The 15,741-nt window shown below is 42.4% G+C and overlaps 1 protein-coding gene across 3 annotated transcripts in view; it reads left to right on the plus strand.

The window, feature by feature from the left end:
• FRMD5 (FERM domain containing 5) overlaps positions 1 to 15,741 on the plus strand; it is a 348,443-nt gene that overhangs the window by 288,123 nt on the left and 44,579 nt on the right. For all 3 annotated transcript variants that reach the window (XM_063090981.1, XM_063090980.1, XM_063090982.1), the window contains exon 2: positions 14,037 to 14,141. In XM_063090981.1, the coding sequence (XP_062947051.1) occupies positions 14,037 to 14,141 (105 nt within the window). The remainder of the gene's footprint in view (positions 1 to 14,036; positions 14,142 to 15,741) is intronic.

Below are 15,741 nucleotides of genomic sequence, written 5' to 3' on the forward strand. Positions count from 1 at the left end.
GTCTTTTCCAGTATTGAGCATTTAATTCCCTTTCCAATGGCAAGGACCCAGTTTGAGACCTTCCTGGAAGCATGGCTGTGTTTTGCTTTCCCATAACTTCGCATCAGTGGCACAAGCAGTTATTATTGAGCTAGGCTGCACTGCAGGCATCTTTCTGGGAATTCAGTGGAGTTTAGGCTGGGAGCCCCTGGTTTCACTCAGCCCCTTCATATTCATTTAGTAAGTAATTAAATACTTCCTGAGGATCATGTGCAAAGTACTGGGCTGTGGACTATGAGTACAAATACTGGATACCATGCTTCCATCTCTCCCAGTGATGGAGAAGAGAGTGGATGTGAACACAGGAAGGTTAGCAATAGGGCAGTTAGGTGGAACAGACAGTGTGTGCCATGAGATCAGAGAAAAGAAGATGACTTTTCCCAAGTCACTTTTTCAGATATCTCTAAACTCCCTATCTCTGCAACCTTGAGATTGTTCAGGTAGTTCCTCACCCAGGGGAGGCCCTCAATAGATGTATACCGAATTGAGTGTTTTTCCCAATGGTTTTCATCCATTTTTTTTTGGCCTTCAAATAACATAATATTTAGTTGGCAGAAAATATGCAAAATTTTTTCAGTGGTGTGTGGAGTATACTCTAAAGCATATGTACTTCATATGAGGGGTGACATCCGTGGGGGGCAGAGCAACAAAATGGTGCCCCGTGTGAGGAAGTTCTCCACGGATCAGAGACTGACCTGCCAAGCATTGGAGAGGAAAAGGACGTCTGACTCATCCCGGCAAGGGAGTCCCTAATAAGGGAGTTGCATCCCGGTAAGGGAATCACAACTGGCTTTCGATTAGCGATTGCATGCCTGCGGCGGGTCAAAGTTAGGTCTTTTCAACCCCGAAGGTATTTTTCCCTTCTCTTTACTTTTAAAATATGGATAATTCATTAACAAAAGGGGAGACTGGACATACATTACAACTCCAATGTCTCCTTAAGGCAGCAGGCTGTAAGTAACTGAATGTCAGCTTGTAAAACTGTTAGTGGATATTAAACAACCATGTCCTTGATATCTCAAGGAAGGGAGCCTTAACATAAAAATTGGGGACAAATTGGTCACTGGTTAATTACGCAATGGGTCTTTTTAAGGCTTCCCACCTAACAACTAGGAATCATGTCAAGTTGCTCTGAGACCTATCCATGACCTTAACAAAAAACTAAGACATGTTTATGTCACCAAAAAAGGATAAAACTGAATCTTCGCCAGTGACTGAGAAAATTTTAAATTGGACAATCTAAAGTAAAGGAAGTTAATATTTCTTTACAGTGTTGGTATTGTTTGAGCATGTTTTTCTCTCTTATCTGCACGATGCTTCTCTCTTCTGTTAAAAGCAGTGCTTCTTTTCTTAACTGCATGTGCTCTGAAGACTCTGGAGTTTTATGAAGAAAAGCAGCCATGGCACCAACCAGACCCCTTTTGGGTCTACTGCTCTTCTCTTAAAAACCTCAAGAGTCAAATGGCTTCATCTCTGATTGGTGGCTCAGCTCTTTAGCTCAGTAACCCATTTAAAAAACAAAAACTAGACTAAAATCTACCTGTTTAACTAGATGGTTTCAAATTTTCTGGCATCCACTTGGTTATCTTAAACAGACTTATAAATTCTCTTCTAGTCTTGTCTGTATATTTCTTCACAAAATCCTATGATAGAATTCTATGCTATTTTCTTAAAAGAAAATCTTTTCTGCATCTTCTTGAAAAGGCTTGCATACTTTGCTTTACAATGTAAATTTGTTACCTTAAACAGGGTGAGGCCTCACCAATAAGTCTTTTTGAAAAAACACAATCTAAATCTGACTGTCCTTTGTACTAGTGAACCTTTTTTACATCTTGAACAAAACCTATAAGATCCTTATTTGTTCTTGTTGTTTATGTCTGCATTTATGCATATGTAAAATGTATGTTATGTCTATATGTTCATGTCTGTATGTGTTTCTGTGCCTGCATGGTACCAAATTGGCTTATAATTAATGTGTGCTCATTAAATAAATAAGTATACTTTTCAGGTTCACGTGACTTAAATTTTCTAAAGTTTTGACAAAATAAATATATTTTCAAAATTTGATTTAAACCTTTTACCTAAATCTGTCTCTAGGTCAGTATGTCTCCTCGTTATCTCAGCTCTGCCTCCTGGCCATGCTGGGAGAAACAGTATCTTTTAGACATTATCTTTGTAAATACTGCCCTCTGTCTTAAACTCCACATGGCTCCATATGCCACATGGAACCTTGGTACCCAAAATGGCTAGTAAGAAAAAACCTATGCCAAATATCGCATAGGCCCTTGTTAACATTAACTGATAAGGGTATAAATCTAATACACCAAGTTTTGGGCTGGGAAACCATAAATATGTATTTGGTAAAAACAGCTAAAACTCAAACTGGGCTTTGTGTAATCTGCTCTGACAAGTGGACGCCTATTTACTAACCTGTATATGTAAAAATGTTCTTATCTACGCACATTGCTGACTGGGTTTACTAATCAAACAGTATTACTAAAGTCTTTTCACTTAACTGCTCTTGATGCAAAATTGTAAAAGGTTTTCTTTGTCCTTTAGATAACTGGTTTAAAAAACTTATTTCATGATAAGTTCCTGTGCTCTCTGCCTTTGAACCCTTTGTCACTTTGTTTTTATTTTTTGTAGTAATTTGTGATCTTATTCAACTAAATGTTTTAAGCCTTTTGTTGTTTAACAAAACTTTCCAAAACCAAATTCTGAAAGCTCAACATTTTAACTTTAACTTTGGGGAATTCCAAGGGCCCTGGAACTTCTAAAAGGGTATATAAAAAATGTATCAAAACTAATTGGCTCATTTAATAAATTAAACTATATGAAAAAACATCATCAGTACTGAAGATGTTATGGATATGTGTTCCAAAATCTTGTAAGGTTCTTAAATATCTGTGTCTTGATATAAATGCTACTGGTCATAATCTTGGTTTAATTATAATTTTAAAATGTTATGTCTTCAAATATTTCATGAAAAAACTCTGATAGGTACAGTTTCCTGACAAACTTTGAGTTCATAGCTTTAAATTGAAGTTCCAAAATTCTAATAAAGAAACTGATGGGCTTGTAAAATTGTTCACTAAGGTCAAAACAAAAAAAGTTAATTGGTGAATTAATTAAAAAGAATTATGGGTTTTTACAATTTCCTTATTTTGCTGGTTCTCCTAATGTTTTGTTTTCCTAATGTAAGAAAACTCTCTCTCTCTCTCTTAAGCTACCTATAACTAACAACAGTTTGGTAAAATGTCATTTAAAACAGAAGTAAAAGTATTTGTTTTCTCCCTATTTGATCCCCCCAAAATTTAATAACTTTAAGTATCCTTAGGATTATTATGGCAATGTGGCTATTTTTATAAGTACAATGAAAATTAACTCTCTCTCTTTATAACAGGATATAATTTAAAACTTTGAATATAAGATAGCATGTCTCACTTTTAAGCTGCTGACCCCTCTTTTATGTTACCCTAATTTGATTCCTGTTCATCTCCCTGCCCCCGCCCCCCCCCCCACATGGGACAAAAGATTAGCGATTTGGGACTTATTTAAAAAAAAAAAAAAGGAAAAGGTAAAACCTTTTCAATCAAGATATTGATCATCAATGCTTTTATGAGGTAAGCCTTTATCATAAAAGGGGAAATAACATCTTCTCTACAAAAGCAGTTCTCTAAATTTTCCTGGCCTTAAAGAGGGTGTTTGTAACTCAGATGAGACATCCTGCTCTTAAACAAAAGACTTGCAATTGATCAAAAATCTTACAAAAGGCTAGAGGCTCTGAAAGCAGTAATGTCCTGGACAGTTTAACATTAACAAACTCTCTGGACATATGGAGCAGAATCCTGTTCTGGAGTTTCATCAATTGGTAATTACACCCAATTCACAGCACCTGGAATGATGCTGCGGCAGCTGCCCTGAGAGACATCATCAGTCTTTACCTGAAGTAAATTAAAAGGACTTGCCACGCTAAATGATACTAACTTTGCTTTAACAAAATGCTTTTTGTCTTAACTGTAAAAACCTGATCTATAGCTTTTGCTTTTTTTTTTTAAGTAAATAAAATAGGGGAGATGTGGAGTATACTATAAAGCATATGTACTTCACAGGGCCTGGTTTTCCAAAGCCTTGCAGTTTCAAATATTGACCTTACAAAAACCAGGAAATTTTCCCCAGGCTATTGAGTCTCTGTTGTAAGATAAAGAGTTGTAACACAGCAAGGCTGCTGGCTCAAAGACAGGTTACTAATTGATATGTAAAGATACTGGGAAATTGCTTTAAGAAGGAATGTTTGCTAAGATCAAGCTTTTGTTGGTGGATCACTTAATTGCCTTAATGGAATGTCATCTGACTTGTTTTTACTGAATGTTACCAGCTTCTCTTGTTAAACTTGTTAAACCTTTAAGCCTACCTAGGTCTCTTCCTGTAATTTCCTGGGCTGGAGAATAAATGCAGGAAGAGAACACCAGTTCGGGGTTAATTTCCCAAATGGAAGGAATGCCTCACTCTTGAGGGTTCCAGGAGATTAACCACTTTGGGGCTTCTCACTGCTCAGAAGAGATGGGCTTTGAGTAATCCTTTGTGGTTCCATCACCCAGGGGAAGAGGGGTGACAAATCTGTGGGGGGAAAAGCAACAGTGGTGAATCTCAACCAGTGTTATTGTGCAGCCATCAGTGGACTCTTGGTCTCAGTGTTTGTAGCCTTGCTATGCAGAGGAATAAAGATGACAGTAGTGTGCCAGAGGCCTCAGGGCCCTGCTGGGCTCAAGGCTCCTGCCTCTCCTCCACTCATCCTTACTCTTCTGCCCAAAAACTGCAGGAGGAGCATTCACACACTTCCAGAAGTCTTGCCTCCTCCATCACACTGCAAAGCCTGAACCATGGTTCTCTCTGATGACCTGGTCATCCCCACCCCACCCCACCCCACCCCACCCCAACCCACAGTGCATTTTAGGAGATATATTTCCAAGCGCAAGATTTATTTACAGACCAAGAGACACCTGTTGCTACTCAGCCACTGACATATCACATCTGGGAGAAGGCTTAAGAAACTAATAAGTTCAGGGACCAAGGGCACTCATCTCAAAGTGTACCCTTAGCTTCTACCTCAGCCCAAGTTCAGACACTCCGCTCTGGTTATGTCTGGGATAGTGCTGGGATGAGGTTGGAAGGGACACTTTAGCAGCCCTTTCCCATCTCTGTCAGTCCCTATCCCTTCTTTATCTTGACAGTTGAAGAGTTCTCGATCTTACATACAGAGCCATACCAATAAAACTTTATTCCCCACCCTCACATCAGCCAGATTGTCACCCCTAAGGCCCTCCTATATAGAAATGCAGGAGACCCAATGCCACCTGGGTTATCGTCTAGGAAATAGTAGGCCTGAGAAGGACAAAAGATTGTATTAGGGGCCGAGCCCGTGGCGCACTTGGTAGAGTGCTGCGCTGGGAGCGCGGCGACGCTCCCGCCGCGGGTTCGGATCCTATATAGGACTGACCGGTGCACTCACTGGCTGAGTGCCGGTCACGAAAAAACGACAAAAAAAAAAAAAAAAAAAAAAAAGATTGTATTAGTCTCAGGATCCACTCTGAGAAGATCCTGCAACAACCCTTATTGTGTGAGGCTGGAGATGTGTACTGGATGATCTGGTAGGATTTTCCATCACTCATAATGGAATGTAAAGTGACCATCAGTCTCATAGCAGGATTGTAGTGGCACATAATAGTGCTCACTGACTCAGGCCTGCTAGAGGCAGTTTCTAGAATTGAATGGATTCTGTTTAGTTACTCCTTCCATTTACTTTGAGCAATGGTCCTGAGTTTTTTAAATTAATTAAACTAGCAATAAATGTCTTAAAAATCTATATTGTTAAAGCTACCCAATTACTCTTTAAAAAAAACAAAAAACTTTTAATCTTCATTTTTATCACATTTGGACCTGGATGTGATAACTCTGATCAACTAATAACAGAATCAGAGATTTTGAGCACATAAAGGGACATGAGGTCGTTCACAGAAAGGAAAACTGAGGCTCAAAGAGAAAAAAAAGACTTGCTCAAGAGATCACAATCAGAATCTGCCTTTCCTTACTTCCATCACTCCCCTCCTCCAAACTCTCTATTCAAAGTTGAACAGGGAGGACTTGCCTCCCTGACATGGAACTACGTACTTAGGGCATATGTCCTGTACCCACCCCTGCTCAGTCAGACTTCCCTCTTGGCTGTCATGACAAGCCTTCTTTCTCTCCCTTTTTCTGGGAGAGAATCCAGCTGACTGAGAAGCCTTAAGGAGCACAGATGCAAGGAGGAGGCAGCAGCAGGCAGAGGGCTGGGGCAGCTTCCAGCCCTATCTCCTAGACAAGAGAGCCTAGAGTCCAGGACAGGAAATGTTCCGGAACAGACTCCGTGCTATTAACAGCAGAACTGGGGTGAGAAGGGGAGCTCTTTCTCTAAACTAGATTTGATGATAACTGCCAGCTTTACTGTCTGATGATCTTGTTCACGGCAAAAGTGCAGTGACTTTTGAGCTAGTTAGCCATTGTAAGTAAATGGTAATTGGGAACTTGAACTTTCCAGCCAGAATTGGGCAGTTTCCCCCTATCTTGAAAGGCAGAATTTGAAAACCTGGCATTAAGGAGCAGAGTTTCTCTTTAGTGTTTAACTCACAAGCCTAATGCTCTGAAATTGTTACTCAGTATATGAAAACGTGGAAGCTTAATGGAAGTGAGGATCGTGCTGACAGAGCTGAATTGTGGTAGAGTTCAGCTATCCAGTTCTCCTCTCTTTTATCCATGCAGACTTGGTTGCAAGAGCTGTTGGTGACCAACAGGTGCCAGAGAGCGGTTGATCTAATGCAGTGATCCCCAGACCAGCAACAGCAGCATGACCTGGGAACTTATTAGAAGTGCAGATTCTCAGGCCCTACCCCAGACCCACTGAGCCTGAAACTCTAGGGATAGGGCCCAGCAATCTGTGTTTTAACAAGTCTTCCAGGTGATTCTGATGCAGGCTTGAGTTTGAGAATCACTGGTCCAGAGCATGGTATGGGTTCAAATTTGCTATTTATTAAGGAAACTCTGTCTTCTGAGTGAGGTAGATGTCTGCCTTCTATCTGGCCTCCCTTCCCTCTTCTACTGCTTTCGCAGGCCTTAGCGTTTGTACAGTAGACTGTTTCTCCACCCATCTGCGTGGCTCCTGGCCCCAGCTGTCTCACTTCTCTACTGGGACTCTCAGTATTGTTCCAGTGAAGTTGTTCCTACTTTGTACCACCGGTGGGATCACAGACCAAGAGTAAGGCCTTACCTCAGATTCTGTCGGGGCTTTCAAGGTAGGCCCTGGTCATCCTTCTCAGAAATGAGAAGGGTATTCATTTTGAGGTGAGAATGACCTGTCTTGTCCTAGGATGCCAGCAGCTGTGTGTGACTGGGCATGTTCTGGGAACTTTGGACTCCAGAGGTTCTGGGTTTCGCTTGTGCATCCTCTCCCTGTAACCTGCCAACATATTGTTGTGCCGTCACCTGGGGATTTCATGGGTAAGAGTCTGATGCTACAAGTTAGTTCCTGTAACTATAACTCCAGAGAGAATCTGTTATTTTTGAGAGAGATTGAGGCTCTAGAGTTAATTTATTGAAATACATTTTACCAAATACTTTTTTCTTTTTATTCTAATTAAAGCCAAGGCATTAAAAGTTGTAATGTCTATTGGAATTGTGCCATATCTCATTCTCCACCTCACTCAACTCCTCCTTCTCAGAGAACGTGTCAGGAGCGTGTAATAGCAGCTCTGCCTGTGTCTCTGTGGCACTGAGTAGAAGCTGCTAGGCATCGAAGGGGGTTTAGGTTGATTGTATATATTTGATATCTTCTCTTTTTTTGATCTAGTCTGGGAAAAATAACCTTGGGGCATGGAGAAGATGCAAATCTGTTCTTTGAGAGCCCCGTGGGGCAGATTTCCAAAATAGTGGCCATTCCCATAAGCTGGGGGCACTGCAAGGTGGACATGTAGCCAGGATCCACCCATGTGTTCTTATCCTGGGAGGAACGGACTTTAATTTCTTGAGAGAACATTGCTAAGGCCATGTAGTATTCAAGTCTATTCATCCTAGTGGAAGAAAAGGTCACAAAAGGCAGAGGAAGTTGGTAAAAAAAAAAAAGAAAAGAAAAAAAAATCATAGGGTTTTTGTTTATATTATGTCTCTTGTTTTGAGCCTCACCATAATCCTTTGAGAGATGTAGTATTAACCCTGTTTTATAGATAAGGAAACTGAAGCTCAGACAGATTAAGTTATGGATTTGAGGTCACAAACTGCAAAGTGGCAGACCATGGCTTTGACTCCCAGTCTGGTGCTCATCCTCAAAGCCTTTGCCTTCCCAGAGCCCTTTCCCTCTCTGCTGCCTATACCTCTGCCTCAACTTCTAGGGAACACGAGTGACCTGATAGGGTAGTTGAAAAGGAGAGTACACCAAGACGTAAAAATCCTGACCTCTTTTATTTATGGGATGTGTCCACCTCAGGATCCATCACATATGTTAGTGCTGGCCAATAAACAATTTTCTGTGAAGCAGAGGGTAATTGGAGGAATAACGATAGGGTTATGAGAACCAGTGAGCTTATCATATTTCTCCTGAACTTGGTCACCCAGGCCACTCCCTACATCTCCAGAAATTATCAGATTTGCCAAATAACATGTGCATTTGCCCTGGGCAAAGAAAAAAAAAAGGCAATAAAAAATGAGCTGTCACACTGTCCTTAGGGTTGTGGACAAGGGGAATTCCAATTTGCCCCAAAATTCTGGACTTTCTTTACGAGTTATCTGAAGCAACATTGTGTGAGAAACATAGTTGTATGAGAGAGAGAGAGAGAGAGTGTGTGTGTGTGTGTGTGAGAGAGAGAGAGAGAGAGAGAAAGAGAATATGAGCTTCACACAAATACAAAGTTAAGTTTTTTCTAACAGGCCTGGCTGAGTTTCTAGTAATTCTGTAACAGCTGTGACATGACTAGTCCACTGAGATATTCAGCACTGGCTGGAAAAATACAACCAAAATTTATTCAATCAATAGCAAGACACATTGATGTTTCTAAGAGTCACCTTACTTGTAAAAGTGGCCTCACCATGGGAATGATGAACAAGTTGTCTGCTTTTCTTCAGACCAAGCTGGGGTTTTTCTGTTTTTTTTTTCTTCTTCCTTGAAATTTCACTGGGTAAAAAAGTCCACCTAGGAATGAGATGCCTTGGCTATTGAAGCATCATCACTGATATCTCAGTAAGTCTAGTCTTCTCCTTAGCCCTGCTCTTACAAGCTGTACAGCAGCAGGTTTGAAGGTTCTGCTCAGAGGGTCTTAATTGTCCTTGTTGAGTCTGTTTTGGGCCATTTGTGCTGACAGTACACTTAGTCCTTCCTCCCATGACATATACTTGCACACATTGACCTCCATGTTCCAGACTGAATGTGATTTCCCCACCCCACGTGCATGTCCTCTGCGTGCCACACCATGTGGTGATGAGCTAAGCCAGCTCTGTGACCTGAGTGAGGACTGCCAGCAGGGCTCCCTGCGGCACCACACCTGGCATCGGAACGTGTAGATATCTATGTGGCATCATGAAAATCACCCTGGCTCTCTCAATTTGCATGTAGAATAGGGGTTGTTGAGGCAAAGAAGTTGCTGCATTTATTAAGGATTTGATGAGAACAGTGGCTAAGGAGTACCAATCCTCTCTTCTTCTGAACTCCTATTTCCCTCCCTCGGGGTTTGGCCGCTCCACCAGCAGCCACGTGGACACCTGGCCTACTGCAGCCTCCTGACACTAGTCTGGATACCAAGTGCCTGCGTAGGCCCTGTCCTTCCCATCTTTCTTGCTGAGTTCTGAGAGTAGGGAAGAGAGGGGAGTACCTGGGCAGGGCTGAGCTGTGGCCCTGCTACGTTTGTGGCAACCTGCTATACAAGACATTATGGCTTGCAGATGAACATCTCTGCATTTCCCCCTGGAATGAGTCTCCTAATCTCCCAGAGTGAGCTGGCTGCTCTTCTAGCTGCAGTGTCAGCAGTTCTTGGACAGATTTTGTTAGTTTAAGACTAAGCAAGAAAAGTGGGCTCCTGGGCCGGGAGCTCAGCAAGGGTTCCTTCCCTTCAAAGAAAATGTAAATTAGTGTGGAAGGTGCTGAGGTTAGGAAATTTGGGGCCCTGCTGTTAGCATATGTGTCCCTCACCCTCCCTCTGCCTCAGAAAGCTGGGCTGGGTGCAGTGTGTGACCGCAGGGGCGGGGACCACACCCCAGTGATTGATTCATACTTTTCTGCTCAGCTTACTCATGCCATGGCCCTGAGAAGATGAGCTAATGTGGCTCTTCCTCTGCAACATCAAAGTGCTTTTACACAGCATCTGCTCCTGAACCCAGCACACACATGCTTTTAGAGGACACTAATAAGGAAAGCAAAAAACCACTGGCCTAAAGAAATTTAAATATTAAGTTAAGCTAGAATGGAGGCTGAGATGCCATCCCATCCCTGGTGCTTATTCCTCCCCTGTCAGGGCTCTGAGGACAACTTGTTCAGCTCTTGCCCTCTCCCCTAGGCCCCCTAGTCTTGGTGTGGACTTCTTCTACCCCTGGACTCTTGCACTTTTGGGCTGCATGTACCTACTTTCTGTAATCCCTTCATTTTACCTCTGCTTTCTCTAAGGGCCTTTAAAACCATGACCTGCTCCCATTTAACAGCAGGTGGACCAAGTCAAAGAAATTTGTGCTCATTCTAGTCCTCTTCAAACCTCACTTAGTCTGCACTTAAAATCTTTGTGCCTCACAAGTAAGCAGAATTTAACAAAGCGAAGCCTAATGAGTGGGGTATTTCTACATGTTAGCTCCCCTCATCAGGATGCACCATGCCAGAGTTCCTGGGATTGATCCCCTCCACGATGGGTTAAAATAAAGCTTCTTTCCTTCCCAAGGGTATTGATTTTGAGGGAGAAAATGCAATTAACCTTGAATAGTTTAGGTCACTTGCTGAAGATTGCTTACTGCTTGCTGCCTGAGTCCCTTCCTTTAAGAATAGGCAAACCACAGAGAACCAGAACCAGGTGTTACACGGAGGAGCAAGAAAAGGAATTTTCCCAACCTCAGAGTTGCAGAATGATCCTGAGGTTCGTGAATCATTCTGTGCACCATATGGAGAGAATAAATGGCTTGTATGTACTTGCACTGTTATTTTCAAATATGTGTAGGTACTATTGTGGTTCATAAAAAACAAGTTTAAAAGCGTGTGCTTGTAGGGAAAATATAAGAAAATGGTCAGGGCCCCTCAGATGTTCCAGATCTTGCCCGAGCATTTGCTGTAAATATCCACGTGCGCCCACGTGTTCCTTGATTACTATCTAATGTAATTGTGTATGGGCACCCGGGTGTCCTGGGTTATGGACCTAAGTATAAAGGACTAATGGTTCTAATACATGGCACTTTTCAGGATGCTTTGGGAGGCCACTAGGGCGGCTGCTCCTAGCTCTGAATACAGCCTATTAATTTTTTACCCACGGCTCCCAGGATCTTTTCCTATTACCTAGCTCATGGACCTGCATGTGAAGGGTTTGTGACCCAGTCTGTACAATGGGTTTGAGAGGTCTGTGAGCCCTAGCCCTAGCTTGACAGTGCTTAATAAGTTATTTTGACCCAATAATGTCTTTGGGAAGAGAATAACCTGAGAAGTTTAGCTGGAGGGTAAGGATTTGGGTGCTCTTCCTCAGCTCACTTGTCCTGAAGACAAACATCCTTAGGCTTGGGGCTCTGACTTTGTGACTAAACAGTAATCACCTGTCAGTGCAAGTGCCTGTTTCTCTGGTATAATCAATGGCACAACATTCAGCACACAACACACAGTTTAGCCATAGCACCAGGGTAACTGTAGGCAAAGAGAAGAGAAAATGAAACTCCCTGGGCTTTGCCATCCACCGAAAGGAAAGACTGGCTGCCACAAAATATTAGGGCTGGGAGACCACGGAGAGGGTATCCTAGGACACAGCTGGTATCTGAAAACACAAGAGGGCCCAGGAGGCTAGGAAGTTGTAAAATTTTTAAAATCTTGCCCCTGCCGAAGGCTCGTTGTAGGGAGCGCCCCTCATGATGGTTTAGCTGCATGTGACTGTACCCGAAGGCTGCCTCAGGCTGCTCCTCCAGCCACAGGTATGAGTACCCCAAGAGAGGGGCATGTTGCAACCATTGTGAAAGGTGCCACAGCAGTGCTCTGAGTTGATTCTGCCTTTGTGTTTCTGCTGGAAGTTTAAACTTCATGGAATTCTGCTATAAGAAGGAGCTTTGTTCCTACCTCTCTCCCCACTTGCCTTACCTCCACTTCCCAGCCTTGGAGAAACAGCAAAGGAAAATGCTTCTCCTCATTAGTCTATGCAACAGCCTTGTAGCTCAAAATCGTGTATCTACCACTGGTAAATGCGAACCCAAGGGAACTATGACTTCATGGTGGGGAGGTGGGGGATTCACCAGATGCTGAGAAATAACCAGAGAAAGATCCTTTTTTTTATATAGATATAGAGACTGTATAATGGGTTGTGGTTTTGTTTTGTAACTACTGAAAAAGAAAAGCCATGCTTCCTTTTTCTTCTTGTGTAGCAGGAGAACTCTGAAGCTGGATCTACTGAACTTAGGGTTCTTTCCAGCTAAGAGTTTTACAAGTGCATTTGAGCTGCTAGCTCATGATAATGAGTTGTTTTTATGGAAGGCAGGTTTTTTATTAAAAGTCCATATGATTTCCACCACAGAAGCACATTTTCCCTGTGGCTATCTCTATCCCAGGCTCCTGCTAATATGGTTGTTTTTTCGATGGAACAAAACAATTACAGACTGTAAGTTCTATGAAGGACATAAACAGGATAATGAGATGGAAAGTAACTGGGAAGGGCCATCCTATAGGTCTTCCCCTATAGGATGGCCCTTTCCTATAGGTCTTCCCCTGTAGGATGGCCCTTTCCTATAGGTCTTCCCCTGTAGGATGGCCCTTCCCAGTTACTTTCCATCTCATTATCCTGTTTATGTCCTTCATATCTGTATGTACTGCTATAAAAGGATTTGCAAGATATCCTAAGTGGGAAAAAACAAAACAAGATGCAGAACAGAGTATAGAAATGTTACAAATGTGTTTTAAAAAGAGATGTACTTCAAAAAGTTCATGGAAAAATAGAATTAAAAGATAATACAAATCTTTCCATGAACTTTTTGAGGTGCCCTCATACACACACACACACACACACACACACACACACACACACACACACATATACGTTTGCCTATGTATAAAATTTCATATGAAGGATACACAAGAAGCTGGTAATGCTTTGCTTCTGGGAAGAGGAACTGGGGCACAGGGTGACTAGAGTGGAAAGGAGACTTTACTCTTCGTAGTATATCCTTTGGTATGTTTGAGTTTCTTGCAATGTGCCTTTATTACTTATCTAGCAAAAAAGACATTATGTGTAAATTGCGATCACTCTGGTTGCTGTGTGGAGAGTGGACTGAAGAGGGCAAGAGCAGAAGCAGAGAATCAGTTAGAAGGCTATGGCAGTGGTCCAGTGAGAGAAGGTGGTGGCTTGACCTACGGAGTTAGTAATGGAGATGAAGGGAAGTGGGTGGATTCAAGACATACTTTAAAGGCAGAGCCAGCTGGACTTGGTGTGATTACTACTGTATTCCACACAGACATTCCTTACTCCCACTAGCTTAAGAAAACTTTGTTCATTAGAGATTGAGCTTAGCTGACTCTACACTGACATCTCTGACATCTTTGTCATGGGAATGGCTCTTGGGCTCTTTCCAGGTGCTAAAAGCCTCAGAATTCGAGAAAATATCTAGTGCATCACTATATAGAGGACACAGTTATGGACATGTGCCCCTTTCTATCCACGTGCAACAGTTATAAACAATTTTTAATGACTATAAAAACAAAGTTACATTGAAGAAGCCCATTCTTTTCTCAATGGAGCTTTCTTTTTTTGCAGAGAGATGCCAAAGGCCAGTACCTGTTTGACCTTCTTTGCCACCACCTAAACCTACTTGAAAAAGACTATTTTGGGATCCGCTTTGTGGACCCAGATAAGCAGCGGGTAAGTCACTATTCGAAGCACAAAATGAGGACAGGGTTAGTCAATACGCCTGACGTCTTGAATAGTCAGTCAGTCATATTCAGAGTTTAGCTTTAGAAGTCAGTGACTAGCCAGGTCCTACAGTTGGATGTCATCTCTTCAAATCATATCTTTAGACCTGGAAGACACCTTAGCTAGAGCACATCTAGAGAGAGATACTGAAATGGCAGCCTAGAGCACTTAAGTGATTTGCCCAAATTCGCCCATTTGGAGGCAGAGCAGCTGAACTAGTATTGTGGTCTTGGAGCCCAGGTAACAAGAGCCTCTCCTGCCCGCTTTTCAGTAATGGGCTAACTACATTGATCAGGTTAGGAAGGGCACCACCTGAGGTGCCGTACAAACCCAATCTAGGCAGGACAGAGATAAAACAAAACTGAAATGGGCTTTTCAGAGTCCTGCAAATCCTGCAATTCTTGCTCAACATACAACCTACAAAACAGGCAGCTCTACAGACATAGGGCATTGACAAGGACTGTGATAGTCTAGACTGGGGCAGGAACAAGTCCATTGTTCTCAGGCCCCTACCCATCTCTCCAGCTTCATCTCTCCTGACCTGTCTCCTCGCTGCTGTAGTCCAGCCAGACAATACCATGGCTCTCCAGACAGGTCGTGCCTTCTTTCTTTACAGATCTTTCATCTATACACTTCTCCTGCCTGGAACAGTTTTCTCCATTTACTCACTTCTTCACACTCATACTTTCTTCTGGCTACCTCATTTTTATACTTAAGGTCTTAGCTTAAACTTTTACTCCTTTTAAGATGTCTTCTGTAACCCCCACTCTGTATTAGGGGCCCTCCTATGAGCCCCCATGTACCCTCTACTACCCTTATCATAGCACTTATTATACCTTTCTGTGATTACCTATTTGATTATCTGTGCTCCCTGCAAAAATATAATTTCCATGAGAACATGGACTTTATATCATTTAATACTATCTCCTGTGTAACTAGAATAGGCCTAGAATGGAGTTGATGTTCAGTAAATATTTCCTGAAGGCATGAATGAGTGAGTGAATGAGTTAATGGTTTATAGTGCCTGCCCTGCTTGTAGACACCTGCATTTTCTATGACTTTTGCTTTTCTGCCCTTTGCTCTCTGTGGGGCTGTACTCTCTGGCATCCCCCTTGAAGTGGGAAAATATACAGAAGCCTCATGTTCAGGCCTCTATGACTCAATTCTCTATACCCCTGCTCACCACCCACAATTATCTACCAATCTCTAAAAATGTTATCATCACAAATCCCAAAGCACCCTCCTTTCATGGGTCAAGGATTTCCTTCACTGCTCCAAACATGGAGTTTGTCTCTGTTGTCATGGCAGGCCCTGAAGCCTCAGAGAGCACAGCCTCCAGGCACTGCCCAGGGTCACAGATACTGAATAGATAAGCCCCTTACCATGCCAGAGTCAAGTGCTATTTTTTCTTTGATTCTCTCAGCCACTTCGTCTTCCAGGTTACCTCTAGTGTTGTATACTAAACACACAAGCATTAGGAAAGAATCTAAAGGGCCATATCCCTTTCCTTTGACAAGCCCTGTCCCCTGTTCACTGACATTTTGTTCCT

This window comes from Cynocephalus volans, chromosome 3, assembly GCF_027409185.1.
Source record: "Cynocephalus volans isolate mCynVol1 chromosome 3, mCynVol1.pri, whole genome shotgun sequence".
Lineage (NCBI taxonomy): Eukaryota > Metazoa > Chordata > Mammalia > Dermoptera > Cynocephalidae > Cynocephalus > Cynocephalus volans.